Source organism: Chaetodon trifascialis, chromosome 2 (assembly GCF_039877785.1).
Source record: "Chaetodon trifascialis isolate fChaTrf1 chromosome 2, fChaTrf1.hap1, whole genome shotgun sequence".
NCBI classification, from domain to species: Eukaryota; Metazoa; Chordata; class Actinopteri; order Chaetodontiformes; family Chaetodontidae; genus Chaetodon; species Chaetodon trifascialis.
Genome location: NC_092057.1, coordinates 8,990,983 through 9,008,040, shown reverse-complemented (window position 1 = coordinate 9,008,040; position 17,058 = coordinate 8,990,983). Strand labels below are relative to the sequence as shown.

Sequence of the window (17,058 nt, the reverse complement as noted above, 5' to 3'; positions counted from 1 at the left end):
TCATGTTGTTTCCAGGGGATTTTAAAGGAATAATTAATGGATAGATGAATGGATTATTGTATGTGTATCTGAACCCAGAAAAACTAATTCTATGACATTAAGGTAATTTCTGAGAGGCATTCATTGATAAATTGTGTTTTTTATTAAGATGATATATATTGTTGTAGAAGCTTATAGATCGCCTCATTTTACTAATGTTCAATTATTCTGATAATTTATAATTAGTCATTTAATGACTATAAACTATTGACCATATCCTGAACTGCTCTGTGAAGGTTCTCAGTCATCCAGGTCACAGTTATCCAAAAATAGTTGAATCAATGGCAACTGGACTAGAAACAAGAAAACATTTGGACTCTCATCCGAGATCTCTTCAGTGAAACCCTTTATTCATTCCCTTCACATTTCGGGTGAGAGATGAATTGTTTCCCAGTTTCAGCCAAGTCAAAGAGCCTCTAACTGGTTGAGGGGTGTAATTTTCATCTTGTCAGAGTACAGGACAGACTCAGATCAGACTCAGCTCAGCTGTCAGTGGTCCCATGGTGACACTTACAAATCGAGGTAAGGATCGGGCGTTTCGAGGTTCGATCTCCAGAGATTTGTTGAACAGATGATCAGCGAAGTCTTTCTCGGACATGTCCTCCATCGGGTTCAGGTTCTCAAAGAACTTCTGCTCCAGAAACACAGAGAATATGGTCACACTTCTGGCACAGCACCGTCAGTATAAACAGGAATTGAGCTCATCATTAGACTGACCCTGATGTCACTCTCCACTCTCAGGCAGTACGGTTGGTTCTGGTACTGTTGGATCTCTCCAGTGATTTCAGCTACTTTCCTCCGCTTGCTGAAGTTGATCAGATCTTTGCCATGTCGGCGCAGGAAGTCAGGGTTTCCCTCCTCCGTCTTCAGGATGTTGGTCAGGTAGATTCCTGACAGACACAGATACAGATACAGACACAGACACAGACACAGACACAGACACAGACACAGACACACACACACACACACACACACACACACACACACACACACACACATAGACAGAGACTCCTAATTTAACCTTTGACCCGTCATGTTTAAACCTTTAGAAAGAGTGTGTGAGAGCGTACCAAAGAACGGGACACAGGGGGGGTTGATGGAGCGCAGTTTAGCTAAGTACTTCTTGTAGTGATCTTCACTCAGCTCGTGAGCTTCCTCCAGGATTTTTCTCTGCCGACTCGGAATTTGCTGGAAACAAAAAGCAACAGCCTTGATTATTTTAGGATTCGATGATGACAGACAGTTACAGACATTTTTCTGTTCGCTGGAAATTTTTTCCCAATTTGTGGAATTACTGAGAGCATGTATTTTTTAAAGCAAATATTTTGTACCTATGACAGTCAATGAGATGGCGATGAGCTGTGGTGGTGTTGATACACCACAGCTTACACCAGCACAGTGACATCAGCACAGCAGCTCTGTGCCCTCCTGCTGGTTTTTGTTGGTTAAGAGCAAAAATAAATCAGCTGAAATGAAATCAACAGTCTCTGTGTCGTCTCAGGTGTGAGTGAAGAAGCAGAGCCGTGGACAGAGAACAGCAAAAAGAAAGCACACACCTACTTGACAGAAGACTGAAAGCATGTTTGCAGCTGATTGACAAGTGCTAACTTTTGTTTTTCTCACCACAACACATTATACTTATACAGCGCTTCGCAGGACGCTCAAAGACACTGTCAATACACAGACCTGTTGCTGCTGGGCACCCTGATAGCTCACCTGGTAGATGCCCCGTGCACTAAGAGTCCCGGGTTTGATCCCAACCCTGCACCCTTTGCTGCATATCATCCCCTCTCTCCCCCCCTTTCCTGTCTCTCTACAGCTGCTCTATCAAATACAGGCCAAACGGCCAAAACCATTCTTCAAAAAAGACGAACGTTGATGTCGTGAACATGGACTCTCTTCTGTCTGAAAATAATGATTTGATCTGCAGCTTCTTGATGATTGCTGGTCGACACGTTGATGACAAAACATGAAATCACCATCTCATCCACTGGAGTATTTCTCCAGTGCAGTTCAACATGTGACACTGGTAGTTTTCTCATAAGAATATTGGCAATAGTATTTCTATGGGCAGAAGTATTTTATTTAGGGCAGTAGTATCTTCATATCACTTAGTATTTTTAGAATCTGTACATAACATACATATACATAGTCATTCTATACTTTTTTATCTTCACCCTTGAGTGCCACTGTTTTTGCTTTTTGTAATACTTGCTGGCTGTTCCGATTTAATTTCCCCGCTGTGGGATCAATAAAGTCTTATCTTATCTTGTCTGACAACAGACATATTGTTGTTCATATTGTTAGTGTGGAGTCATTAAATAAGTTTATTCTTTTTTTGATGTTTGTGGACAAAGTATTAATGGAGACAACGTGGCTGTAAAGGTTTAAGACATTACTTTGGTTTGTGTGGAGTGACCATTGTTTTTAGTGATTTCATGACTTTCAGACCCAGACTCACTGCAGTGACAAGCTCTGACCACAGAGCAGCTGGTCTCTGTCTGGACAAGCCCAATCCTGTGGACTACAGGACCAGTCCAGGACCTGAACATCAACTTGTCTCCAGAAACAGAACCACAAGTTGTTAGGTGTTACCTCGAAGGTGTGGTCCAGCCTGTAGACCGGAGACGAGTTCATGGCACTGACCACCTCCAGAACTCCATTAAAGTTGTTGAGTTCCTGAAAAACCTGCAGGATCTCGATGATCCGTGACACGACAGCAACTCGTTCCTCCAGGTTCTCTGTTTCTACGATACATCTGCAGAGAACATGCATGCATGCATGCGAACACACACACACACACACACACACACACACACACACACACACACACACACACACACACACACACACACACACACACACACACACACACACACACACACACACACACACGCACACACGCACACACTTCAGGGCTGCTGCAGGACAGCTGACAGATTGATGATGCTGAAGTGTAGTTACAGGTGGATTGAGAGGTCTGACACGGTTTAAGGTGGATGTATGGTTGTAATAAAGGGAAATAACACATAGATGGTGCAGAGTGGTTGGAGACCCTGAGGTTAAGAAGAAAGTTGGTGGTGTGATGGATTTCAAGTTTGGATATGAAGCTTGTTGGTAAGACAGAGGTAAGACACAAGGTTGTCCTGAAGGTGGACGTGTTACTTCCTGAAGCAGAGGTCAATGTGTGACAGCTCAGACTAATCATCTGGTTGGCCTCCACCTAGAACCTCTTTCACTTCTGCTCCAGACACTGATCTGTTTCCAGATATATTTGGTGGATTGAAGAGGACCTGGATCTGAAGACTTCAGGTGACCCGGGTTACCTGTACATTTCACTCACATGGCAAACTTTTTGTTTCTCACTTATTGTAGTCTGTCATGGTTTCTGAAGAAACTTTGTGGATGTAGTAAATCTAGTCTTTTGAGTTATGTTTTTAGGAGGTTTGTTGGGTTTTATTTAAAAAAGGGTCAGGATCATTTAACCTGACCTCCAACCGCCCCCGAGTGGTGTCAGTGAGGCCTTACTTTTCGAACCACAGTGTTAGGTTGGTGGTGTGTCGGATCATCCTCAGCAAGTTGGGGGAGTGAATCTCTTTGTCCTCTTTGGTCCAGACGCTGCCAACCAGCTCAGACGGCTGCACAGCCCTGCAGGGTGAACACAGGTGAGACAGGTGTGTGAGACAGGTGTTTAAAAGGAGAGATGGGTGTATAAAAGGACAGAAAAGTGCGTGTGTGAAAGATGTGGCAGGTGTGAGATAGCTCAGGCAGGTGTGAGAAAAGTGTGTGCGATGTGTGAGTAAGGCATGAAAGACACTTGAGATAAGTGAACCACTTGAGACAGGTGTGTGACAGGTCAAAAAGGTGTGTGAGACAGGTGTGTGACAGGTCAAAAAAGGTCTGTGAGACAGGTGTGTAACAGGTCAAAAAGGTCTGTGAGACAGGTGTGTGACAGGTCAAAAAGGTCTGTGAGACAGGTGTGTAACAGGTCAAAAAGGTCTGTGAGACAGGTGTGTGACAGGTCAGTAAAGTGTGACATAGATGTGTGACAGTTGTGAGATAGGCATGGGATAAGCCTGAGACATGTGTGTGACAGGACAGACAGGCATGAGACATGTGTGTGAAAGGTCAGGCAGGTCTCTGAGACAGATGTGTGACAGTTCAGAAAGGTGTATATGATAGGTATGCCAGCTCAGACAGGTGTGAGACAGGTGTGACAGGCATGTGACATGTGAGACAGGTGTGTGAAGTGTGAGATGTGTGTGACAGTTCATTCAGATGTGTGTAACATGTGTCAAAGGTGTGTGACAGGTCAGAAAGGTTTGAGTGATGGATCAGACAGTCATGTGACAGATGTGAGACTGGTACGACAGGTGTGTGACACTTGGGAGACAGGTGGAATGTGACGGGTCAGAGAAGTGGAAACATGCTTGTGACAGGTGTGTGTGTGTGTGTGTGTGTGTGTGTGTGTGTGTGTGTGTGTGTGTGTGTGTGTGTGTGTGTGTGTGTGTGTGTGACAGGTGTGAGACAGTTGTGAGACAGTTGTGAGACAGTTGTGAGACAGGTGTCTGACAGGTGTGACCTCCTGTATGAGAAGCGTTACCTGTAGAAGTCGGACTCAAGCAGGGTGAGCTGTCGGCCGATCTCGATGGGGTGCAGCGTCATCAGGTCGAACTGCTCCGTGTTTCCTGGTTTACAGATGTGCCACTCAACCGGAGGAGGAGAGTTCTGGAAGGTGATGCTGTGACTGGGCAAGCTCACCTGAACCTGCTTCTTTCTTTGGATGATCTTAGTGATCGACTCCACCCACTTCCTCATCGCCTTGCCTGTAAAACATGACATAATTTCTTTAACACATGACATCACAAGCCCTCAAAGACTGACAGAGGTGAGACAACACAGCTGCTCCACAGACAGACAGATTTACAGTCAAACCAGCTGATTTCTGGAAGCAGGATAATCTGATCCTGGATGACTTCATCAGGTCAAACACAAGGAACATCTGCAGGATTCGTCATGCAGAGAAACATCCTGAGCAGAATTGAACATGTTGTACAACAGATCAGATGGTCCAACAGTGTTTGACTTCTTCATGTCTGTAGTACCTTTACATTTGCATTCAAATCACAGGTGGCAGGAAATGAATCAGCCAGTGAACCAGTGAGCTTGACATGCAGGACCACACAACTGACAGTGATTGACAGGTGTTCCAACAAGTGTTCTGACAGGTCCAGACCTCTGACAGAGGCGATGAACTCCTCCAGTCGTCTCAGCAGGTGAGCGTCTCTCTCAAAGTCGTAGAAGTGATGCTCCACCCAGTGGCGACACACATTCAGCACTCTGCAGAAAGAGCAGTAATCACAGGTCACATGATCAACCACATGTGAAGGTTTAAATCACTGTTACATTACACTGACGTCTTTACATTGTCAGTCTAATCAATCTTCTGTTTGTAAGGTCAACACAATTCAGTGAAACAAAGTTCTCAGAATTTTTTTTTTTTCAATATTAGAATCATTACAGAGTTCTCTCCAGGAAACATGAAGAAATGATGAAGAAAAAACACACCTGTAAAAGATAAAACCTTATGAACAACAGCAGCATTACTGCTGATGTGAACACAGATGAGCTCATTAACTGAGCTCTGCAAGACTGTCAGAGTCCAACTCGTCCACCTCATGTGTCCACCCTGAACCTGCAGCATTTTAAAACAGCTGTTTGACAGAGTTTCAGGTCCTGAAGGTTAGAAATTCATCTCGACAAACAGGAATCTTCACAGATGAGTTTAAACCAGCTGCTGTAAAACCTTCACTAAGAAACCAACCAGACAGTGATGAAATCACTGACTTCAGGCCGATATCAAACATTCATTCATCAGAGAGATTCTGGAAAAGATGGTCTCAGTGCAAATGAACTATTTCCTTAAAGAAAATAACATGAGGATGAATTTCAGTCAGACTTTAGAACAAACAGCTCTGAAACTGATCTGACTGAAACCATCAGACTAAACTCTGATGAGAGCACAAAGTATGTTTCTATGCAGACGACACACAACTGAACATCTGTGCTGAACCAGATGCTGCTGCAGCTACAGACTCCATCACTGGCCATCTCTTAATCAATAAATTAATGGATGAGAGCAAATCTCTTCAAGTTAAATGATACAAACCGAAATCCTTCGAGTCTGCCTGAAACAAAGACAGAAATGCTGTTTGATAATCTGTGAGATGAACTCTCTGGATTAAATCTGAGCTTTCAGTCTTCAAGTCTCACATCAACAAGGTGACCAAAACTTCATTTTCACCTCAGAAACAGCTGAAGAAGGACCATTTCTAAACCAACAGATGCTGAAAAACTGATCCATGCCTTTAATTCAAGCCGACTCGATGACTGCAACACTTGATTTACTGACCTCCAGAGGAAAAACACTGAGAGACTTCAGCTCATTCAAGACTCTGTAGCTCCGCTATGAACCAGAACCCAGAGCAGAGACCACATTAGGGCAGTTTCAGCTGCTCTGCACTGACTTCCTGGAACATTCAGGACTGGTTTTAAGGTCCTCCTCCTCGTGTACAACTCCCTTCTTATTTGCCTTGAAGAACACCGTGATCATCTGCTGGTTTACTGATTTTCTTTTGTCAAAGAATGAAAGTTCTGGAACAAACAACCATCAGACATCAGGAAGCAGCTCGCTGAATGTTTTTTACAGAAAGCTAAAAACTGATCTCTGAGCTTAAGCTCTCTAAGCTTAACGAGCTCTGACTTCACACTGATGCACCGCTGCACTGCTTTTAAAATGTATTTTACATGATTTTATGCTTTCTATGTAATCTCTTTTTAACTTTATTCATTAATATCATTTAGCTTTATATTCCATTTTTTGTTTTCAAGTTGGTTTTATTCTCCATCTTCTTGAACATTAATGTTCTATCCTGTCATTCTGTTTCTGAAGTGAAAAATTTGTATGCGATCTCTTTGTTGAGCTGCACCTCTTGTATGACAGGTGCTTTACAAACAATATTTATTATTAAAGTCTATTATTACAAAGTAGGAATGCAAGTACAAAAGCAAAGAAAACACTGACTATGAATGCTGAAATAAAGTAAAATCAAATGTCATTAAAACCAGCTAAACACCTCCTACATGATGAAACCTAAACTTCAGGTTTCACTATCACAAAACAACTTCAGGCTAAAATTCCTCCTAACATGCTGGGTTCTTTCTAAGGGTCACATTTAGTGAGTGTTTGTGCTGCTAACAGTCAGTCAGCTGCTGCAAGTCATGTGACTCTGAGTGGCTACAGATCCTGGTTCAGTCAGTCAGCAGTAAACCATGCCTGCGAGCCTCCAGGAGGGGGCAGAATTCTCTACCTGAGCTGGACCGGCTGAACAAACTCTTTGCGGAAGCGTTTGAGTTCAGCGCTGAGCGGCTGCTCTCCTCCCTCCATCTGGTCCGCCTCGCTCGGCCTCGGCTCCGGGATCTCAAACCTGAACAACATCACAGACCTTAGATCAGCGCTCACTTCTCACTCCATATTTAACATCTTTATATTTTGTTAATTTTTTCTACTTTGTCTGCTCTGAAGAACTTTCAATCATTTGTTTAATTCCTACAGAATGAAGCAGGTGCTTCACACACTGCCGTTTCATACTTTCATGAGGATTTTAAAGGAAGTGATCAAGAGAACCAACGCAAACCAAGCTTCATGTTTTCTTCATAATATAATATCACTAAACTGTCAGACAGTGGTGAAGGTTTCAGGTCAGGATTTTAAAGAACTCGATAACACATCACACACAAAACACAAAAACATCCCTTTGGATGTGTGAAAATGTGAGCAGGTGAAATGTTTTGACTGGTCCAGTGATGTCTTCCAGGTGAGCTCACCTCTCCATGAGCAGATCCAGCAGCTCCTGAGGTTTACAGAAAGATCTGTAGGTGGTCAGAAATGTCCGAACAAAGTTTGGATCTGAAGGAAGAAACAGACAATTCATCCAAAATTATCAGGACATTTTCAGGAAAAAAGTCCTTAATTGCAGCCTATGAGGTATCCGGCACATCAGAGTGCTAACGTCAGAGTGCTAACATCAGAGTGCCAACAAGTACTAAGAACACTCACAGAGCTACAATTTAGTGTTGGTGTTAGGTTGCCTGCCTGTCTGTCTGTCCGTCTGTCTGCCCGTCTGTCTGCCCATCTGTCTGCCCGTCTGTCTGTCTGTCTCTCTGTCTGCCTGCCTGTCAGTCGGTCTGTCTCTCTGTCTGTCTGTCTGCCCGTCTGTCAGTCGGTCTGTCTGTCCGTCTGTCTGCCTGTCTGCCGGTCTGTCTGTCTGCCTGCCTGCCTGCCTGCCTGCCTGCCTGCCTGCCTGCCTGTCTGTCTGTCTGTCTGTCTGTCTGTCGGTCTGTCTGTCTGTCTGCTTGTCTGTCTGCCTGTCTGAGAGCTCATTCTCTGGTGTGAATATCTGTGGAGGACTGTTGGTTGGACTTCACTGTAGTTAATGATTGTTTTCTTTATCAATAAATCTGCTGACTATTTAAATAATTTAATTTATCACTGTGGGGTCGAGATGTGAAGAAAACTGCCCACCTCAGTTATACGTAGCCCTCATCATGTTAAAACACCTGTTTAACGTTGCACCTTACCTGCGTACATGTGGAAGGTGAGCCTCTCGATCAGTTTTAGGACAGTTCCTGCTTTGATGATGGGGATCCCTGACTTGGACTGGACATTCTCCTCAAACACGACGTTCTCCTCAGAGTCTGGTTCAGCGAATCGGTACACCTCTGCTCCTGGGAGTCTCATCTGCTCCTCCTTCTCCTCCTGCAGCATGGCCGAATCCAGCATGCGCTCCAGCGTGCTGCGGTATTGCAGCGAGATCAGCGCCGCCATCCAGCCATTTTTCTCCTCGGCAGACTTGGCAGCGAACACCACACTGTTCCCGTCCTTCAAGATGATCTCGAAGGCATGCCGGTACTCTCCCTCCTTGTCGTCCTTGTCATTGATCTGGACTTTGCGCATGAAGAACTTTTCTTTCAGCCTGTACTCCGCGGTGGAACCGGCACCGGGCAGCCGTGGCGGGCCATGGTTGGACTTGCAGCAGATCATCAGGCCGTCGAACAGGAAAATGTGGCGCTCATGTTTTGCACCCACGCGAGTCAGCGTGCCCTCCATGATGAACTCGTTACAGCACTGGCCAATGTCCTTCCCCTCCCAGCCATCGATGTTCTTCTGGATCTCGTTCATTTTTTTGATGGCCAGGTGCTTCCCCTTCATCTGATGGCTGTAGAAACGACACGCAGACTCACTGCAGACCACAGGAGAGTGAGAGCACAGAAGAAGAAGAAGAAGAAGAAGAAGAAGAAGAAGAAGTTAATCAGGACTCCTCAGTCTGAAGTCAGGGAGAGGAAACCCATCTGAGTTCTGGCCTGAGAGGTGTTAGTGCCATGGACAGGAAAGCGTCCCATTGGACTTCTTCTGCCCTGGGTGCTACCTGTCAGAAAAAACACTTGCTCCAATAGGTGGGATTTACAGGCAGATAATACTCCGGAAAAAACCTCTGCATGTTTTTTACTTAAAGTCATGAACCATATTTTCATTTATCTTTTCATTTTCACTTCTGTTTGTGTCTCTTCTCATTTCAGTCAGACTCATCTTGGCAGAGATAAAAGATCTCAACGTGACTGCTTAATAAAGATTAAATGAAAAAATACATTTTCACCCAAAAAGACATCAATCAAAGATTACACAGTGACTACACAAACAGAAAATGATTAATCATGAAGTATCTACAGGGCTGTGCCATATAACCAAAATCTCTCATAATGTTCTGATATGCGTCATTTCCCATCCAGACACGTGTCACGCTATATCACTTTCTGTAAATTCAATGGATACAACGACCACATGGGGAGGCCTATTTCCTGTTACAGTTCAAGTTATATACTCGACAAATAAAAGGTTCTTACTCATATTTGAAAATATTCGAGTATTAATATATATATAATACAAAGAAGTAAAAAGCATGCATATTTATCAAAGAGGCTTGTGGATTTTCTAGCTGTTGTGGGGAATGTTCTGTGGCATAGTTGCGGTTTTCTGGTCCAGGTGAGACTTATCTAAACCATGTCCATCCAACATAAGCAGAACTCTTTTAGGCACGAGCTCCTGGTTTTGTCTTGGCTGGTCCTCCTGTTTGGAATTACCATGTTCTGCATCACATTCGCACACCTCCATGTTGGTTCGTTTGCTGTTGTGCATCTATGCTGTGCTGCACAACGCCAAGCATCATCCAAATGATTGCAAGAGCGTGATGTGTGACACAAGGAAACAAATGATAGAGCATAATATGAAATGATAGACTTTTTTCTATTGTCACACGATATTTACCGTCATATCGCACAGCCCCAAATCATCAGGTCAGTGAAACTACATGTGATTTTAGGCAGTTAGCACATTAATAATGCAGTCATTTACATAGTTTTTCTCATGTTATTATGGAAAGAACTAACAAGTTCATCATAACGTTCACTGGATTTATATAAATGTCTAGAAAAATAGAAAATTCACTTTCAGTATTTAATTGTTAACAAAAACTATCCAACTCAAAGTCCCCATAATATCTGAGACTGAGCTCAACTGTCAATGGATCCATCTCCATGACAACTGACAACACTTCACCCATGCTGCTGATGAAGACCATGTCTTACAGTTGAAAACAGAGGAAATGGCTTGGAGGTGGACCTTGAGTTGGAAGCGTTTTGTCGAACTTCAAAGACTTTTGTCATCACGGAGTCCCTCTGAAAGCAAACCTTTTCATTTCAGCAGAGAGCTATGGTGTTAGCCTGTTTATATTTCAGGGTGAACTGTTCCTTTATCTCATCATTGGGTTGGGTCTCTACATGTTTAGCATGACAGCACAGTGTTCTGATTGGACGACATGGGTGGGGTCTGTACAAACCAGCGAGGCCGCAGTTATGGCCAGCTCTCTCCAACTGGAAGTGAGGTCACAGCAGGAAGACCTCCAAGCTCAGCTCGGACAAACAGCCGGACTGTTACACAAAGACACATTGACATCATCATCACTGTGACATCATCACGTACAGTCACCTGCAGAACGTTTTTATAGTTATAATCAGGGCCAGTCGTCAGCTTCAAACTCATCTTCATACTGATGTTAATTCAAACTAAATGCAGACATTTCTCAGTGTCCTTTAAGGTTTGTGGTATTTAAACTTAGAGGTAACCTTAAAGGACAGGTTCAAAGTTTTTCAAGTCCGTCTTAAAACAACAGTCAGATACTCGTGTACGCTGAAATAAGTTCTTGTACTGGCTCTTTTCATACTGGAAGCTAATAGATCTCTTCATGATGTGAAAAATCTACAGCCCTCCTTCTGTGGGAAAATACACCATATTCTAAAGTTTATCTAAAGTTGATAAGCTTTGGAGATCTTCCAAAGTTAATTTGCTTTGAATTGTTTAATTAAGTATTTGTGTGTTGAAATGTGGCAGATGAACTATAACAAAAATGTGAATTTAAACACTGTAATTTTGAAAGATCTGCCCTTGATGTTTCAGATACTTTTACTTCAGTAAGGACATGAAAACTTCCTCCATCACTGATTAAAACAGAAATGAATCTGATGTGTGAAACACCTCCCGTCAAGAGTTACTGTACCATTTAAACAATCATATCATTTGAAATGCAAAGTTGACCATGTTGCATGTCCGAACAGTACAGCAGCTTGCACACAAAGTGCAATACTGCACAGACAGCTTAGTGTCAACAAGTTAGTTAAAAACAGGAAGTGTATCTTCTCAAGTTTAACTCACCTGTAGATACACCTGCTGTTCAGTGTACTGACAGGTGAGATGTTATTTCTGTGACATCAGTGTGTGTTGTGAAGCTCTAACTTTCAATAAATCAAATAAAGCCACGATGCTCATGATCTCTGATTATTTTCTGTAGATGTATTAGGAGAGAGCTCGTGCTCTCTTCACATGTGGCAGAGTCGCTCAAAACACTAATTTTTCAACGAGCTGACGAGTCTCTCAGTGTGACCTCCTGCAGCTCTAACAGCTGCAAACTGCAGTTAAATTACCATTTCACAGGTGAACAGTTACATTTCAACTCCATAAAGTAGAGGTAAACGTGTCCCTCACAGACGTTTAGAGACTCTACATGAGGATCACATGTGCCGTACCCTGTTCCTGCTCCTACACCACACTGACAGGCTGCAGCCATGCTAGCAGCTCCATAAGCTAAATGCTAAAATCAGGATGCTAACATGCTGATAGTAACAATGCTAACATGCAAATATTTAGCAGGTAAACTGTTTACCATGTTCACCAATTTAGTTTCACCATTTAACATTGGCTAATAAGCAGTAAACAGAAAGTACAACTTATACATACATGTTCTATTTCACAGTTACTAAACGCACCCCTGCATCACTTCACCTGAGATGGTACTGCAGTACCACATCAGTTAGAGTCAGGAGTAAAGTCTACTGAAGGCAGGAAGTCTACAAACTGACAGAAACTCTGCCTGGAACCTAAAAAGTGAACTTTCTGTTCCTTTACCAGCAGCCGCTCTCCTCCAGCAGCAGCAGCTCACTAATCAGTTTACAGCATAAGACCCTGAGGTATGTTAACACACTGTTTCACAACACCACATCGCCGGCCTCCATCAGCCTCCATCAGCCCCATCTACTTCTAGCAACTTGCAGCAGCCCCTAACTACCTGCATCAACCTGCAAGAGTATTCATCAGTCCCCAGCTACCTCCACCAGCCTGCAGCCACCTCCATAACTTCGCAACAGCCTCCATTCACCCACAACTCCCTCAATCGACCTGCAACAACCTCCACCAGCCCCCAACTACCTCTATCGGTCCCAAACTACTTCTATCAGCCTCCAACTACCCCAATCAACCTGTAACAGCCTCCACTAGCCTCCAACTCAACCTCTATCAACCTTTAACAGCTTCCAACAGCCTCCAACTAGCTTCATCAGTCTGTAACAACCTCCATTAACCTCCAACTACCTCTACCAACCTCCAACTACCCCCATCAACATGAAACAGCCTCCAACAACCTCCAATTAGCTTCATCATCCTGCAACAGCTTCCACTAGCCTCCAACTATCTCCATCAATCTGCAACAGCCTCCAACTACCTCCATCAACCTGCAACAGCTTTCAACTACCTCCATCAACCTGCAACAGCCTCCAACTACCTCCATCAACCTGCAAGAGTATTCATCATTCCCCAACTACCTCCATTACCCCACAACTACTTCCATAAACCTGTAACAGCCTCCACCAGCCCACAACTACCTCCATCAGTTTGCACCAGCCCCCATCTACCTTATTGTTACCATGGAACAGCCTCCATCAGCCCCCAATTACCTTCATCGGCCACCAACTACCTCAATCAACTGCCAACAACCTCCATCAACCTTCAACTACTTCTGTCAACCTGCAACAGCATCCAACAGTCCCCAACTACCAGCATAAACCTCCAATTACCTCCATCAACCTTCATCATCCTGCAACAGCCTCCAACAGCCTACAGCTACCAGAATAAACCTCCATCGACTTCCAACAGCCTCTATCAGTCTCTAACTACCTCAATCAACCTGCAACAGCCCCCAACAGCCTCCTTTCACCTCAAACAGCCCCTAACTACCTACATTAACCTGCAACAGCCTCCATCAGCCTCCAACTACCTTTGTCAACCTGCAGCAGCCTCCAAGACTCTCAATCAGCCTCCAACAGCCCCCAACTACGTTCATCAGCTTCCAATCACCTCCATTAACTGCCAACTATTTCCAACAGCCTCCACCTCAAACAGCTTCCAGACTGCAGCTCAAACAACAAGCTGCTCCTAAAACAATAAAGAAAAAAAAATTGAAGTCACCTACGTCCTCATATCCACCTCATCCAACCGTCTGTGCCCTCCAGTTTTCTTCTTCTTCTTTGGGTGATCAGAGTGTTCAAAAGTTTAAATTTTGTTAAACAAACAGCAGCAGTAGTTTTCCTCTCTGTGCTCTTTTCTTTCTACCAAACAGAGAACAATAAGCAGCAGAGCAGCACGGCACAGAAACTGACGACACTTCCCTCTTAACCCCCCACCCCACCCTCCACCCCCCTCCTGTATGACCTACGACCCCCCCACCCCAACCCCCCCACCCAACTCCTGGTCTATTTATGTCCAGAGGGAAACAAAGAGGATGGGAGGAGTCCAACAGACTGGACTAATGTGTGTTCAGCTCTGAGTGTTTCAGTCTAAACTCCGGTACATGGCTCTGTGTGTGTGTGTGTGTGTGTGTGTGTGTGTGTGTGTGTGTGTGTGTGTGTACCATTTGCCAATAGTCAATGTTCTTTGTTTTCTTAGAAAATAAATGCTGTATAAAAGCAATTCTATATATCTCTTTGTTTTCTGTCTCTTCCACTGTCAATCTCCTGAAACACCCCTAGAAATTCACTTGACGTCTAGCTCATAAAAGGACCCACAGAACCTCATTCAGAGCCTGGGAAACTCCTTAAGGACTGCTGAAACCTCCTCAAGGACTTACAAAGTTTGCTTGAGGAACCTTGGAAGGCTGGAGGGTGAAACCATTTGCCCAGCTTAGCATCAAGACTGGGGGAAAATGGGAGGTGTTAGCCTAGCCTCAGTCTGGGCTTGTCAACTGTCTCCACTGCCAGCTGCTTTTAATGTTTACAACATTTTACATTAAATGTTTGTTATTTTTAAGAGTAGAGAGGAACATGTACTGTATGTGTACAAGTGTGTATACAGGTGTGTGCAGGTGACGTACCTGAGCCTCCTCTTGGCAAGGCTCCTGGAGCAGATCCTCTCCATGCTGCTCTGCAGGTTGAGTAGAGCTGTGATGGCCTGTTTCAGACACTCTTTATCCTCCTCATCCTCACTCTTCTCCTCCAGTTGCTATGGAAACAGGGGGGTCAAGGAGGCAGGTATTCACTCTTTAACAGACTGTTGCTCAATATATACATGGAGAAAACATGTGACACACCTGAGAGGTAACATCACCTGCAGGGACAGGTGAAGTACCAAACACTGCACAAAGAAGGTTTGGAAAAAAGGATTTCAGTGGCATCACTAACTTGAACAACAAAATCAGATGATATGAAAGACCAAACCTGAACCAGGACCAGATAAACCAGGTCAGATCTATACCAGAACTGGACCAAACTGGACCTTGTTTAGCTGCTGCTAAGTCTGACTGAGCTGGTCCACACAATAAACATAATAACCATGTCAGAACCAGCACAAACCCAAAATAGGCCAGAAAAGGGGTGACTAAGCCAGGAAGAATTGGTCTACAGACGCAAAAGGAACAGGACCAGGTCTGACCCAGATCTAAGTCAAGTCCAGTAGCAGCATGTGAACAGACTCAGTAGAATATAGTAATATCTGGTCAGCGCTTGTCTGTCCTGTTCCTTCAGAGTCCAGGATCAGAATCAGATCAGGATAAACCTCCTGCCACCCACACCCCAACCCCTCAAGCCCTGAAATAATCTGCAGAACATGACTGGAGGTATTTCAGAGATTTAACCTCAACTGTGCCAAAGGAGCTGCACAGCCAGCTGCACAGCTGAAAGACCAGGCCAAGATCTACAGGACAGTGGTCAGATTTGGAACCAGCACACCAGTCTGATACTTGGACATATCATGGAGTTTGTTAAACCAGACTGCTCTACAGGGAGTGGTTTAAAGGTTACAATTACAATTACAATTAGTCATTTGGCAGACGCTTTTATCCAAAGCGACGTACATATGAATTCACACACCAATGGCGTAGCATCGGGGGCAGTTTTGGGGTTCAGTATGTTGCCCAAGGATACTTCGGCATGTGTATTGCCAAGGCCAGGGAATCGAAACACCCACCTCCTGACTAGTGGACGACCGCTCTATCTCCTGAGCCACAGTCGCCCCTAAAAGCTTAAAGTCTGCTGTTTGTGTCTGTATTAAAGGACCTATCAATCAATCTGACAGTGACTGCATCACCCAGTCAGCTGGGCTGAATTCTGGTTTTGGACCAGGCTACTCCTTGACATTTTTATCACTGACTAGTTGGAGGTAGGTGGACTGTGCTGGTCCTGGTCTACAGTGCTGGTCCTGGTCTACAGCACCGGACCTGGTCTACAGTTGGATGTTGTGACCAAGTGTGTTACAGGTGTGGCACAGCTGTTCTACAGGTGGGAACAAAATCCAAGATGGCAGCATGCACATCTCCATGTCTGCTTGTCCTATAAGATGTGTTCACTTCTAATTGTTTGATTCCTAAGTTTGAAAAGTGATTATCACTGATCTCACTCTGCCGACACTGTGTGCTTAGTTCTGTGTGTTGATAATATTTGAACATATGCTGCTTGAAACACTGTAATACGGCTGTAAAAATAACTAGAATAATACTAATTATATGTATATAGCACTTTTCAAGCTTTACAGAATTAAAAAAAAAATCAGGATGTAATTAAGTTCATAAGGCTACTAAAATTTGAGAAGTGGCTGAACGTATGCCATCTAAAAGAGGTCAGACACATTCAGAGGAAAGGAAACTGTTTATAATATGAAGCAGATGATGTGCCATGCTGTCCATTATCTCTTTCAAAGGTTTAGTGGGGAGAGGGTCAAGTGGGCGTGATGACATGTGACACAATGTTGAGGTCCTGCAGTGAAAGTCGCAAAACAATTGAGTGATTCCAGGTGAGGGGCAGGTGATGAGCGAGGAGCTATCTGTGCTCTGATGTTTATATCTCGAAGGAACTTCTCACACTCTGCTGGTGATGAGGCATGGGAGTTGTTTGTTGGGGACTGATGAGGTTACTGATTGTAGTAAGTACACGGATTATGCTAATTAGTGGAGATTAGCTGTGAAAAGTATTAGGCCTCAAGCCTCCTCCACTTAGATAGTGTAACACTAATTGAACTCTTTTATTGATTGGTAGTGCATTTGCAATGTGCTTGATTTTCACTGTATTTCTACTCTCCTGCATATT

The 17,058-nt window shown here is 44.0% G+C and overlaps 1 protein-coding gene across 2 annotated transcripts in view; it reads right to left on the bottom strand.

Moving 5' to 3' along the window:
• LOC139346068 (son of sevenless homolog 1-like) overlaps nucleotides 1-17,058 on the bottom strand; it is a 38,228-nt gene that overhangs the window by 6,110 nt on the left and 15,060 nt on the right. For both annotated transcript variants that reach the window (XM_070984974.1, XM_070984979.1), the window contains exons 9-19: nucleotides 14,853-14,980; nucleotides 8,680-9,341; nucleotides 7,927-8,008; nucleotides 7,410-7,526; nucleotides 5,276-5,379; nucleotides 4,643-4,865; nucleotides 3,568-3,687; nucleotides 2,635-2,797; nucleotides 1,110-1,227; nucleotides 757-929; nucleotides 554-670 (exon numbers count right to left, since the gene is read on the bottom strand). In XM_070984974.1, coding sequence (XP_070841075.1) covers nucleotides 554-670; nucleotides 757-929; nucleotides 1,110-1,227; nucleotides 2,635-2,797; nucleotides 3,568-3,687; nucleotides 4,643-4,865; nucleotides 5,276-5,379; nucleotides 7,410-7,526; nucleotides 7,927-8,008; nucleotides 8,680-9,341; nucleotides 14,853-14,980 — 2,007 coding nt within the window. The remainder of the gene's footprint in view (nucleotides 1-553; nucleotides 671-756; nucleotides 930-1,109; nucleotides 1,228-2,634; nucleotides 2,798-3,567; nucleotides 3,688-4,642; nucleotides 4,866-5,275; nucleotides 5,380-7,409; nucleotides 7,527-7,926; nucleotides 8,009-8,679; nucleotides 9,342-14,852; nucleotides 14,981-17,058) is intronic.